The sequence below is a fragment of the Perca flavescens genome, chromosome 6 (genome assembly GCF_004354835.1).
Source record: "Perca flavescens isolate YP-PL-M2 chromosome 6, PFLA_1.0, whole genome shotgun sequence".
Lineage (NCBI taxonomy): Eukaryota > Metazoa > Chordata > Actinopteri > Perciformes > Percidae > Perca > Perca flavescens.
The window spans coordinates 5,874,724-5,889,051 of NC_041336.1; the positions used below are offsets into that span (position 1 = coordinate 5,874,724).

Consider the following 14,328-nt stretch of genomic DNA (forward strand, 5'->3'; position numbering starts at 1 on the left):
TGATGCTTTGCAAGAGTGTGTTTACGTTTTTTCAACCAATGGGAAGGCAGGTCTGTCACACAAAGACTATGTAGTGGAAAGATAATTCACTGACTGCAGAGAATCCAAGCGAGAACAAAGAGTAAAGTGAAAAAGAGAGATAATTCTGGTCTATTAGTATTAGAATGGAGTCACTGTATATTTGGGATACATTTGGGCCTTTTTTGAAGAAATATAGTTTGTCATTTATATGAGTTATAATGCTCATTATGTTTATTTTTGCACTGGATGACTCCAAATATATAGCAGAACTGTTTTAGACAACACAAATGCTTGTGTAGCATTGCTGTGTGTGACATCAATTAATAGGACATTTAGACTATTGGCAAAAGCGTCTGGATATGTTTAATGTATATATTTTGTAAACTGTATAAGTTATGTTTATTTCTTCACAGTTTGACACCCAATACATATGGGAACTGATTTAGACAGGAGATTGGCTTAGCTTTTATTGCTCTGTGTGAGATATCAATAAAATATCTGAGATTAACTTTCCATTTTATTTATTTATTTGTCTTTGAGGTCATACCTTTTTTACATTCAAGTGACTTTACTACAGCACAGATATGTTTTTCCTGAAAAATATGATGTACATTGATTGACTATAGACAACAGGGTTGAGGTTTTACAAGCTTTTTTAGAAAATAAAACCAGACCGACAAGGAATTGTAAAAATGTGAATGTGAATATTGTTCTAGTTTCTTCTCTTCTCTGGGACCGTAAACTGAATATCTGAGTTGTGGGACAAAACATATTTGAGGACATCATACTGGGCTTTGGAGGCTTCGTTTGACTAATATCTATGAGGCTGATAATGCCCATTCAATAGGGTGATAACATCCGAAACAGTTGCCAATGGGTTACCATGGCGGTAGTCCATATCGACATTTCATTTCCGAGATTGCTCCGGTGCCGGCGGAAATTTAGCCGGATGTCTGTTACCTTCTGCTTTCTTTGTTGGCATTTTAAATCCCGTTGTTTTCTGAGGACTATGGTTAACTGCTCCTCAGATCTCTGCAGAGTAAATCTAGACAGCTAGCTAGACCATCTGTCCAATCTGAGTTTTCTCTCGCACCACTAAGACTACTTTTGAATGTACACGTTCCACCAAAACAAGTTCCTTCCCGAGGCTATTTTGCAGAGGCCCCGTCATTGTGTCCGGCGCCGCCAAGGCGATTGGTTTAAAGAAATGTCAAACCAGAGCGCATTTTTTCTCCCATCCCCGAATGCTATGTGGACTAGCCAGACCCTCCTTTACAGCACTGCGGAGGAGAGTGTGGCAATGCAAGACCACCATGGCAGTTACCCACCAAGCCTCATGGCATGTGTGAGTAAAGCATATGGATTTTTTTGTTGGTTTTGAAATAAGAGCTCTTGTTCATGCACTTTTGTCTCAGGACATTTTCACAGAAGTACATTGTTCTTGTGTTAAACTTCTTTAAAGTACTTGATATTGTAGTACTCCTTCCATTCCTGCATAAGTCACATATGTCGGAGCTGTGATGTGGATTCACAGGAAGCGAAGGCTCCGATAGGTCGGTGGAGATTGATGGTGATTTTATACTCGAGGGAATGAGAGAAAAATAACTTCAAGCGTAATAAAGTAATACAATTTAGACTCCACAGCAGTTAGCCTCAAGATGTGGAAGAAATGGTTACCTGCTCTCTTTCTTAGGGGCCTTGTCACTTCAGATTACATTTAGACTGAAAATTGTTTATTGTATAGTGATCATGGTGGACCAGATGGATGGTCTAAACACTGTAAATTAAACCAATAAAGAGCAATCAAATAGGTTCTGATACCAAAGATTTGGCTAAAGTTAAAGAGACCAGTGAATAAAAGGACTGAAACTCTTTTTTTTCCCCCCTCATCATTTTATTTTTGTAACAGTCCTACCATAATAATGGTACAACAGCATGTCTCAGTGCAATTATAGCCACAGTAACTGACAACCTTCATTTGTAGTAACTTCACTGTATTTACATGTTGACATTCACATCAGTATTTTCCTTCCACTGGATCTCAAAACCTTCTCACCGCAAAGCTTCTTTTGACTTTAACAAAACTGAAATTCTGTTTCTGCCTTCTCGAGGTAGCATTTAGGCTGTGTACATTTCAAGGAGTCAGTTAACATTAAGTCACTTAGACGTTTGCCAATGGAAAATGTGGTTATGAAACAAAGGACCATTCCCCGGTCTATATGGGGTCTGAGTGTCTGATTCTACATAGAATTGCTTGGTTTCTCCCAATAAATCATGATCTATAGCCTATTCTTGAATACATTTATTAATCAGAGAACCCACAAACATAGCACAAGCACAGCACTAAGATAAACGATCAACTTTCATATGCTCAGTGACATCTCAGGCTCTTTATGGGGACAAAGCTTAAATCAGGAACCATCTGAGGAGACAAACAAAACTGATGAGTCACGATTCATACTTTGTCTCTTGATTCTAGGTTCAAATATCAAATATAACTCTCCTGCTCTTGACAGGATGCAGCCTTTAGATTTTAATGACCGCCCGCAATACAAACTTTACATTTTTAACTCTGAGAAAAGCTGAATTATCCGTATGATCAAATCCCCTCAGACTTAATACATCTATTAAAGACAAATTAAATTCATACCTACCATGTAATCGATCAAAAAGGGGAGCGATCTTTAATTATTCCAGGCCATAGTGATGAGGGCTGGGTTTTCATCTGCTCTTTTAGACCTTGGAGATCTGCGCCTCCTGCCACCTCTGCTGCAGGTCTGTCAGAATGAGAGGATGGGAGCGGTCAGACTTTATGGAGGTCAAAACTTTAGCTTCCGGTGTATCCATTAAATGTATATTTTACATTTTTGACATGCATATTTCTCTCGTTAGACCTCATGTGATTTAGCAGGCTGTTCTCATGAAACAGTCGTATAAGAAGGTTTTGGATAAGAATATGAAATTTTATACAAGACATTTTCCCGGGGGAAAATCAAGACTTTAACCCAGGAAACGAGTGTTTGTGTCCCGGGACTGTTTTAATCCTAACCCAGGAAACGAGGGTTTGTGTCTGGGGACTGTTTTAATCCAAACCATGATTTATCTGCAAAAAACGACTGACCAACATCACACGCTTAAGAAAACAACGACTGGGTTTAGGAAAGGGAGGGCTTTTAAATAAAAGAAAAAAAAAAAAAAAAAAAAAAAGCGTGTCATACATACGCCACTTCATGAGATCTGGGTTTTCTTAAACTTATCCAAGCCTTTTGGTGCTTAGACTGTCTTTGCTGCATGACACTTTGACTTTTACTGGACTTTGAATTTACTGACTAGGTGCAAGGTGATTCAAAGTAAAAATCATAACTGGTTGAAATTATTTTAAATGCAAAATATAGTTCAGTCCAGAAATTCATTTTTACATTGTTGTATCACTACTTTTACTGAAGTAAAGGAGCATTTCCTCCACCGTCGCTCACCGGAGGGCAGGTGCTGGGGCACAGCACCAGTTGGCAGTGCAGGTAGATGTCGCCAGCTTTCCCAGAGAACTGGAACATGTTGAAAGAGAAGACGTTGAATGTTCCCAGTCCGTTTCCCTGCATACTCACTGTCTGGTCAGCGGGGTTCGGGCATCTGCTCAGAAACAGGAAATCAGACATGATAATGAATTAAACATGCATTAGCAGCTGATCCTTACAGTGGACGACGGCGCGTTCACTTAGAGCTGGAGTGAATATTTGCGTAGCTTCAATGCGTTTGAAGACAGGATCAGATGGGAATCATCTGCGTTAAATCGTGCTACTCTCCTTGCCACCCGCGGGTGTAGAACTGTAGGCACCAGCAACGTTATTTTCGTCATCAATATAGCTGAAATACCCACTACTGCTGCAGATATGTTGGAAAAAATCTAAAACAAAGAGCTTAATGTCTGAATATATCCAGAGGAGCAAAAAGCTTAGTAATTTCTACTAGCTTCTCCAGATAGTTAAACATTATGTCGGAATGTTTTTTGGCAATAAAAATGGATGTCAAGCATTGCTTTAAAGTACTTTATACAAGACAGATTTTTTAGCATCTTGAAAATTTCTTGGGCAAGTCCAAATGTTTCAACTCTCACTGCTGCAAATTTGCGTCTTTGCATTGATTTTATATGTACTGTAATTTCGCCGCAGAATCGGGGTAGAACTTAGAGCTTTATCTCACCTGTTGATGACGAGGTCGTGTCGCAGACTTGCATTTGGTGATGGCTGGTTAGTCGCCCAGCAGGAGTCGGTCACTATGGAGACCATAGTGTCATTTAGCCCCTCAGTCATCAGCGTCACCCAGACCTCCTGGCCCAGCACCAGCTCAGTGTCTGGCCCGATAGGGGTCCTGAATTCGCCGTCGATGTATGCATTCGTCATCAGAGTGTAATTCCAAATTCCAGATACAATCTCCTGCACCACAGAGCTGGAGACACGCATACAATTTTCAGCAGTCTTAAATTTCAACTACATCAGGGTGCATGTTAACAACCAGGTGGTGCTCTACACACAAACCTCTTTTTGATTTTGAAGGACACACTTGTGAGGTCTGGCACTGTGTACAAGCAGGAGAAGTCGATGCTGACTTTGTCCTGGTGGGTGATGACGTCGGTGGAGCGGTTCTGCATCGTGATTGTGTTCTTGTAGAGGATTTGGCTTCCGTTGTTCTACATTGTGACAGGAACACAGACCGGGTTGGAGTTCATTTAATCACAGCAGTCAGATTCTTTTCATGCTCACCTGTGACATTTACAATCCAGAGAGAGAAGTACCAATTGTTATTGGGGTTTCGAGTCCATATTTGTATCATGCAGTTCATAAATCACATGCATCTTACTATCAAGTGGAAAAATGTCAAGCATATAACTACAATAAGAACCGCGCTGCAATTTGTACCTATTCCTTGTATTCATTACTGTCAGCACCACATGGACTGCGGTTGTATAAGGGTTCAAAGATCTGCATAGCGTGGTGGATGGTTGGGTCCTAAAACACAGGGTTTTTAAGCACAGGAGTGGAATTTGTGTCCCAGAATAAGTTCCATGGAAAACAAGACCTTCACCCAGGAAACTGCAGTTTGTGTCCAGGGAGAACTACTTATGGGTTAGATTGACTTTTAAGTAATCGTTCTTGGCGTAGACCGGCCTTAGTCTACTTTTACTCCGTGTAGTCACTTATATACACACACACACACACAACAGGGAAGCCCAAACTGTAGAGAAAATAATTAATGGCCTGGCTGAGACTCCTCATTACTTTGCTGTGAATCTAGAGTGGAGTGATCAGCCAAAACAGGAGCAAAACACTAGAGGAGAGCACCCACCATGACCTCAGTCCCGCAGGTGTTGCCGTAAAAGCTGAATGTCACCATGTGGGACTCGTTGTCCATGTGTCCTTTGCAGCTCTCGTCTAGGAGGTGTAAGGTGGTGTAGTCAATGTTTTTGGCACTGAGCAGACATCCAGCCAGAGTAAGAGTGGCAGAGCTCCCCATGCAGACTGTCGGGTCGCCTGAACACCCAACGGGACAAAAGAAATATGACCACTTCAGTATAGATTTACTATAATTACATCACATCTAGATTGTGCGGATGTTTGTTAGTCTTGTTCTTTTGCGCCAAATCAAATGTTTGGCTTGGTTCCAGGCTTAAAACTTTGTATGTTGGCATTTAATGAAAACATCAATACCGGAACCAGAGTCATTCTAAAACTAGGCAGTCACTGATGGGCTCCATACCTAGTTTTTAAATTTAACACCAATCAGGTGTCAGACTGTGCTCAAAACCACACATCCAGAACAGCAATTCAGCAACAGCAATTTGCATCTTTTACGTGTATCACCAGGTGCTTCTTAAAGTTGTAAAATCTTCCATTATCATGCCACGTGTGTTGCACTGTACCTAAAGAGTTTGTTGGTGCGTACTTGGCGGCAAAAAGAGCCCGACAGAGGCATTGGGGTTCACCGTTGTTCTCGTCGCAGAACTCGTTATCACTGCAGTACATCTCCATACAGGAGACCAGAGGGACAGCTGCACACACACAATATAACTTAAAGTAGATCCATTTGTTTAAACTCTACTACTCCTGGAACAGTGTTTTGAGTATTTAATGATTTTATTCAACATACTTAACTTAAGTCTTCACAGTCTCAAATTTAGAGCATCAGACACAAGTATACTAATGAACAAAACTAGATAAATATTAAACATAAATGTCACATCAATGTAACTTCTGTAACTTTTAGTACTTAGTCTTTTGCTGACAATACTTGATTAAGTAGAAGCAAACTAAACAAACCCTGATCCAAATTTGTAGATATTTTTACTACACTTTTACTGTAGATACTTAATTAGCTCTTGATTTAAAAAAAAGGTTGTGTACAGTGATTTAATCAGTCAATAACAGTGAATGACAATCTTACGGCAAACTGTCAGTGACCTCCAGTCGCCCAGTGTGATGTTGGGGTTCAGACCGCAGGTCTTTGCGTAAGCGTCAAAAAACTGGCAGCTGAGAGCGAGGCCTTCCTCGGTCGGGAATTTGCACGAAGTTTCTGCGCAGGCGGTTATGTAGGGAGCTGGGTCAACTTGGCTGTGGCAATCTGTGAAGGGTGCCTGCATCAGGAGATTACAGCTGTTCCAGCCATGCAGAGAAGAAGAATGAGAGTCAGTGACCAGTTTTCTGAACAGTAGTATCATCCCTGGGCACATGACAGTGTAATCATTGAAATGTAGGATTCCTGTTTTAAGGATGAAAGGAGTGTTCAGTGCATTTTGAGGGGTCGGTTCTTACTGTTCAGTTGTAATGTTGCAGTTGGTCATATTGTTGGGTGTGTCGCTGTACAGGACCTCGCAGCTAGGGGTAAAAAAAAAAAAAAAAAAAAAAGTTTATTTACAAAACCTTCCAGGTAGAAAACTGCTGCATCCCGTACGTACAATTTACGACGATATACAACCATTTACTTTCACCTCATTCATCTAACATGCATGTTGTATCTTACAAAAGTGAGTACAACCCTCACATTTTATTAAATATTTCATTATAAAATTTTAATGGGACATTACACTTTGCTACAAAGTATTAAGTGTACAGCTTGATTAACCGTGTAAATGTGCTGTCCCCTAAAAATAACCATTAATGTCTAAACCGCTGGCAACAAAAGTGAGTCCACCCCTATGTTAAATTCCCATAGGGGCAGGCAGATATTTAGTTTTAAAGGCCAGTTATTTCATGGATCCAGGATACTATGCATCCTGATGAAGTTCCCTTGGCCTTTGGAATTAAAATAACCACGCCCCCCACATCACATACCCTTCACCATACTTAGAGATTGGCATGGTTTTATTTCAGTTAGCCTAATAATTGGTTGATTTGCTTTGAGAGACGAGCTTATGGAAAGTACCCCATGTGTATGTCAAAACATTCTCTAACATTAGCTTGGAGTTAATGTTCCTACCCCCTAGTAGGACACCGTAATGTTTTCTGTCCCCTTATCTAAACACCTCTCGTTTGAGTTAGCAGAGTCATGGTGATCCACTCTATACAACATTAATAAGCAGGTGAGGTCAGTCTGTGCATCACATTAAGACTAGGCAGTACCCAGCCACACTTGCGAAAGTCTTCTCTGCAGCCAGATTGAAGGTCTGGCTGGCGTTGAGGGGGTTGCCACACAAGCCTTCTGAAGCTTTAGCAACTCCTGGTGAATGACAAATAAAGACAAGTCAATAGACTTTGAACCAAACAGCATGTCATTCATAAATTCAACTCTGAAAAGTACAGCTGAAAGAATAACCTGATTTAGTTGTGAACTATTAAATTAAATTGCCAACTATGTTGATAATCGATGAGTCTGAGCAAATTTTTTATGAAATAAGTAAAAATTCTGATTCCAGCTTCTTAAATGCAAATATTTACTGGTTTCTTCACTCCTCTGAAAATAATCTACAGACTAATAGTGAAAATTAATGTAAGTTGGAGCCCAAGATTTAGTTTTCTGTACCTGTGATTACTGCAGTGTTGCCATCAAAAGAGATGGTGAGCGAAGGACCAGTAACAGTGACTCCAGTCTGGTCCTTGGAGAACTCCATACCGTTAATCAGCTGAGTCGTGGCATTGAGCGTCAGTGTTTGGGCCTCAACCTACATCACAGCAGATGAAACACTGACTCAAACATCAAATACATCAATGTAAAACAGCTTAGTCAGAATAATGTCTTTAGAACCAAGGCAAAAAAAAAAAAAAAAACTGATTGCATGCATGTAAACGTAGTCATTGACTGATCAAACCAAGACAATCTACGATACATTTTTAAAAACAACCCCATAAATACAGTTACTTCCTTTTAGATGGATAGAGGCAGCTTACCTGAACTAGTCCTCCTTGTCCAAGATAGATTGATACATATTGATAGACGTCCAAGGCAGATAAAATTACAATTATTTGCAACGAGTCCAAAAATGGCACATCTGTATGGCTTCGCTCATGGAACCACGCCTCTAGTACAATAGTGTCATCTCTTATTAGTGTGTAAGTACAGCGATCCGGGACCGACTGGATTCTGTTGAAGAAATCGATGACGGTGGAGCCAGTCACAGTGCACACAGGGGGGGGCACAGTGTGGACCACACCTGAGGGAGATGGAAACAGACAGAAGGTTTATCCTATGTCAACCCATTCTCATGAACGGGTTCGTGACCAGACTGGGGGAGTGTCCATGTTGCTAAAAAGACGTTACCCTTTAAAACCCATGCAGTGACACCGTGCCATTTCATCAAACACCTTTTTAAACTGAAGGTTGTGTGTATTCTAAAGTACAGAAAACATTTTAAAGGCTGCTTACCTGCCAGCAGGAGGAGCAATGCAACCGGCTTCAACATGATGAAGTAGTAGCAGTAAAGTGTCGGAGACCTGGGAGGGATACAGGTCACATAGTAAGTGGCAAAACACATTATTTAATCCTTTCAATAATCCTCAGGGGCGTAGCACAAAATTCTTCAACCTGTACAATGGCATTCTCTGTGCTTTTTGGGCTCCAGCCCCAAAGGTGGCCCCCCATTTTTCTGACATAATGTATAAGGGATGGTTTTGATGATTTGATTCTTATTAATGCCTAAATCATCAAATTGAAACATAAATAGAAACATGTAAAACAAATGACAAACTAGGTTGTTATAGTAAACTAGAAAGAAAATAAGCAACCGTTAAGTTGTGGAGTATGGCAGACCCTAAAGCAGAGGCAGAGCAGATCTTAATAAATAATAGAATACAAACAAAGGTGTACAGCCAAACAGCAGATAAAGAAAAAATCCAAAATAGGAGAAAGTACAAACAGGAATAACCGAAACAAAAAACACAGAGGATAAACAGGTAACTCACAAAGCAGACACTCCAAAACAGAAAACCAAAACAATGACCCAACAAGGGAAAGACAGAGACTAAATACAGAGGGTAATGAGGTAACGAGAGACAAGCTGACACAAGGAGAGGGAAACAGGTGAAACACATTAGGGCTGGGCAGGACAATCAAAAAAGGCGGGAAAACACAGGACAGGAAGTAAAACCAGACAAGACAGAAAACTGGACTACCAAAATAAAACAGGAAACCGAAACAAACGCAACCATAACAGATACAGGTCACATAGTGAGGGGCAAAACACGTTATTCAGTAACTCTCAGGGGCGTAGCACAAAATTCTTCAACCTGTACAATGGCATTTGTTGTGACATTAAACCACAGAAACTGGACAGACTTGACCTGAGATGGCGCCGTAACTGCTTCACATCAGACACTAAAGTAGCGCAAAGACTAAACATTAAACATCAAGGCTTCGCCATCCATTTATTGGTGTTTATGTTTTGTATATGGTACATGCGTTGAGACATTATACCCTAACAAAAAAAAACTAAATTCCTAAATATAAATTACTAAAATGAAATCCAAAAGTCAAAATTCAGCTGATCTGAGTTTATTCCACAGTGTTCCAAAAGATAAAAGCTATGAAGCTTTTTAACAACATTCGTTGCAGAATCAGGCGTATACGATCAGAGACAAGATGTGCGTCAGACTTTAAAAGTTTCCAAAATAAACTTAAAATGAACATTTCCAAATCATTGAGCAGGTTCCTCAGCGTTTTATCCAAAATGATAATTAACTGAGAGCTTCAGGTGCTTTTAACCACTTTTGTGAGAAACAACAGATATGGGCCCAAAGACTCCCCCCATACCTTCCACTGTATGGTACTTGACACAAAGTTGTATTAGCCTCCGTTTTTCCTTTAATTTCAGAATTTTTTATGGCTTTGTAAATCCTGAATGGTGAAACCAAGGCTGTATTGATACATCGGTCCTGACAGATATTAAGTGTAACGGGGGGTCTGGAGGTTCTGCCTCACACATTTTGAGCACTTCATTTCCTGCATTCTGGTGAATCTTTCTGCACCAATTTTCAGCTTTTTCTGTATCCATTTAAATTGGAAATCAGGGACAAAGCCAGATGTTGTAAATATTCTCAGTCCAAATCTAGACTGGCAGGCAGCGCTTCTTCAACACAACAGGAAGGTTCTGGGTTCGAGGCCAGTTTGTCCCAGGCCTTTCTGCGCGGAGTTTGCATGTTCTCCTTGTGCTTGCGTGGGTTTCCTCTGGGTGCTCTGGTTTCTTCTGGTTTCTTCCCACCATAAAGACATGCATGCAACTAGGACGACAGTTGAAAATTAGCCAACTGGCTAACACTGGTGCATTTACAGAGATGTCAATTAATGTGCAACGTCTTAATCAAATAAAATAAGTCTTAACCGGTCCAGGAAGATTTTGTTTGCTATATGCACTATTTTTCAAGCCACTTGATAATTGAATGCCCAAAATCTGTACATCATTTGGGGAAAAACATGATACTTGCCAAGAAAAATAATCGTCCTGTTGAGTCAACATCCTGTTTTCTATCTAATTGTTCTCCAACTGTCTTCATCATGCTGAAACCAGAACACAACCAATATTTAAGATGACTAATTTTCACTCCAGACACCTAAAAAGAGGCAAAAATGATCTGATGAGTTACTATTGTTAAGTTTCCTAACATAATCTGACTGTAAATCATCAAGGATCCACCAGCAATGCCAAGTAAATGTGGTCTACAATACTCTGAATTAAATGTTAGATCAACAGAAGAACATTTAATCAATTATATGAGATTTCTTTAGGGAATACCAGTTGAAGGTCATTTTTATAAACCTAAATGATTCGGGGCTTTAGAGAAAACATTCAGGGATGGAGCAGTAAAGGAAAGGATGGCACTGTAAAGGAAACCATAAATAACAACTTTAATGAAATGAATGTAACGCAGTAAGGGCCCTATTTTAACGATATAAAACGCCAAACGCAAATAGCTTTGTGGGCGGATCCATGGCGCTGTTGCTAATATACCGGCGGGATAAATGACTCTTGTGCCCGACGCAAATCTAAAATGGGTTGGTCTGAAGTAGCTACTTTGCTCATAGGTGTGGTTTGTATTGAGATAGAATCATGCCAGAACCTCACACACACGCAAAACGTGTTTTACTCACGCCCAAGGATTCACAAACAAACTCAGTGTGGTTTGCAAATACAAAACATCATTCACAAACTAATGCATTTTGTTCTGCAAATAAGAAACCTACCTACCAAACAAATACAGTATGTTTTACACATACAAAGAAACATATTTCTTCAATGACAAAAAATATCCTCCAAGTACAAACGAAAATCTTTCAAGTTCAAATAAAAAAAAATCCTTCAAGTACAAATCAAAATACTACAAGTACGAAAAAAGGCACGTGACCCCGTCACTAACTGGCACTAACTTTCCGCCTTGCTGATCCACACACAAATGGCAGTAAACTTTCTAACAAATGTCCTGTAATTCGCACTCCACAACAGCAGGTGGCGCTGTTAAGTCAATTTAAGCCTGCCAGGACCATACACGCATAGTGTTGCAGGGTTTGAAATCTTTATAGCGTGACATATATCTAGGAGAAGGTACAGGTATGAAACAGCCTCCCTTGCCGCAGCAGCAACAGCAGCGCAGCTACCGGATGCGTTTTGGCCTCGATTCGGTCGCCGCTAATTTATCCGTCTGGTTCTGAGCTCTGAAAGTTGGCGCTGTCTGTGTGAAGAGGTTAAACGGTAACACGAGCCTGATGGCACGTTTTCAGGACCAGGTTTCGACCCGGGCCACAGAACCTGGATGGAATAGACTCTTTCGGTGCAGCAGAGCAGAGAGCGCCAAAGGTTTTCCAGATCAAGAACCCTAATCCCCCTCTATGGATCCACGTTCATCCACAGACCTCCGTCTGCTCCGAGTTTGATCTGAGGAATCCCATCTGATCATGAGTAAGAGCTCATCAGGCCAGACTTCATTTCATTCCTCTCGCAGAAAGAACTTCTGCCTGTTGGACATTTTCTCCCTCTTAACCCTTGGCGTTTAGGTTTCTCCACGCTCCAGTAACCTGACACGCCAGATGGTTTATTACAGTTTTTGCCCGTTGCTTGAACACGTTTTGCAAAACTTGTCTCATTGTGTCAAAACTCTACACACAAGCAAATAAGACACAACACTGGGAAATAAACCATTCACATCGATGTCAAATTGAAACTCTATCAAAACCTAACAATCCTTTGTCAAAATGTCACTCTGATGACAAAATGATACCCACTTGCATCATATGAATACACTTTCAAATCAGCAGCAACAAACTAGTCTACTTTATATAAAAAACTACAGTCTTTTGTTTTCAATGTTTTTATTCAGTTCCACAGAGGGCATGTTTTCACAACAACCAACAAATTAAATACTGAATTCAAATCATTACATTACAGTAGTGTATTTGACAGTACAGTGAATTGAGTTAAATCAAAAATAAAACAAACAATACACTACTGTAAACACAGAAAAACACAATTGTGCGCAAGTGGGCTAATGGATCCGGCCGTCTGTTGGGATCTTGCCACAGGATCTCATCAACATCACAAGCAATGTCTTCTCTCGCTAAGCATTGGGGAAAATATCCCCTTACAGGATTTGTGCGAATCCATCAAATTGATTGACCTCTGGACCTCAATGTCGACAACAACAAACCTGGGCAGGCCTGTTCCATTGCCTGCAGATAAGGCATACGGGCATGTGGTTGGCGGTCACTATATGTGATATTTCCCCGCGTTGCCCCGGGACGTGCACAACAATTTTTTTTTTTTTTCAATTCCATCTCAAAGTGGGGGAAAAAAAATTCCTCTATAGGATTTAGAAATGGAAAGACAGAATCCAAAGAAAATTCCAGAAAATCACATCATATGAAGTAAGGGGCAAGTACACAACTTCAAATTGATCATGGTTGGTGAACCAGTTCTGGACCAGAGCAGCCTGATGGAAACTAACATTATCCCAGACAACAACAAACCTGGGCTGCTCTGGTCCATCCTGTACAACTGCATAGTGAAATGCATATAGAAATGTGATTATGTTTTGCGCATTATAGGTACCCAGTTTGGCATGATGGTGCAGTAGCCCTCGAAGACTCGTCGTGTTTGGCAGCACACAAAGTGATATCCCCCCGTCAAGCATGGTTGCAACATCATGCTTTGGGGGGGCGTGCACGGGGCCATGTATCGTGGAATTCTGCCATTTGGCCAATTGTTTATTACGTCATCAAGGTTCTGGGGTGGCCGTCGACCTGGATTTTTTGCTAAAAGGTTGAATCCAGCCTGCAGGAGGTGGGTCAATGTAAATACATTCATGCGGCTGGGCAACTGCATCCATGTCCAAGATTCTCTGTAACAAAAAATACACATTGTGGATGGCTTTACTCAAAGCACACACCTACACTACTACACATACAGCTTAAACCAAAACCACAAACCCCAATACCACACAGGTACTTGTGTAGCTTTGAATTTTATGATTGTATCTATGTGGTACTAATCCAGTGGTACATATTCATCTGTTACTGGACTGCACCCATTCTTTATTGTAAATGTAAAAGACTGAATCACTTACCTGTACATATTCATGTTGAAGTTCTTTGACCCTCACACTGTTCCTCTCAAATGGGACCCTGTACAATTGCTTCATGGTCATGTAGTGCTTTACCAAGATGCGTCTGATAATTGTAATGCTTACTTGATTTATGTTGTTGAATACTTGCCTATCTGCAAGTATTTGCATTGCAATTTGGATTGCATTGTTTGCTCTGACTAGGCTCACTATGGCAAGTTCCTGCTGTTGGGTGAACAGGCGTTGGCGTCCACCCCCAGTAGGTCTTCTAGCC

At 40.6% G+C, this 14,328-nt stretch overlaps 1 protein-coding gene across 2 annotated transcripts; it reads right to left on the reverse strand.

Moving 5' to 3' along the window:
- Positions 1-2,303: 2,303 nt before the first annotated feature.
- LOC114556618 (uromodulin) lies at positions 2,304-9,483 on the reverse strand. 2 transcript variants are annotated; one of them, XM_028579612.1, is made up of 14 exons: positions 9,411-9,483; positions 8,875-8,942; positions 8,400-8,662; positions 8,035-8,173; positions 7,635-7,731; positions 6,828-6,890; positions 6,460-6,668; positions 5,939-6,067; positions 5,365-5,549; positions 4,557-4,708; positions 4,222-4,467; positions 3,498-3,651; positions 2,676-2,798; positions 2,304-2,443 (listed from the first exon to the last, which is right to left on the reverse strand). In XM_028579612.1, exons 2-13 carry the CDS (start codon positions 8,909-8,911, stop codon positions 2,706-2,708), a joined length of 1,767 nt encoding a protein of 588 aa, XP_028435413.1. In that variant the 5' UTR covers positions 8,912-8,942; positions 9,411-9,483; the 3' UTR covers positions 2,304-2,443; positions 2,676-2,705. The 2 variants fall into 2 exon arrangements, with proteins under 2 accessions (XP_028435413.1, XP_028435412.1); XM_028579611.1 differs by having other exon boundaries at positions 7,617-7,731.
- Between the last annotated feature and the right edge of the window lie 4,845 nt (positions 9,484-14,328).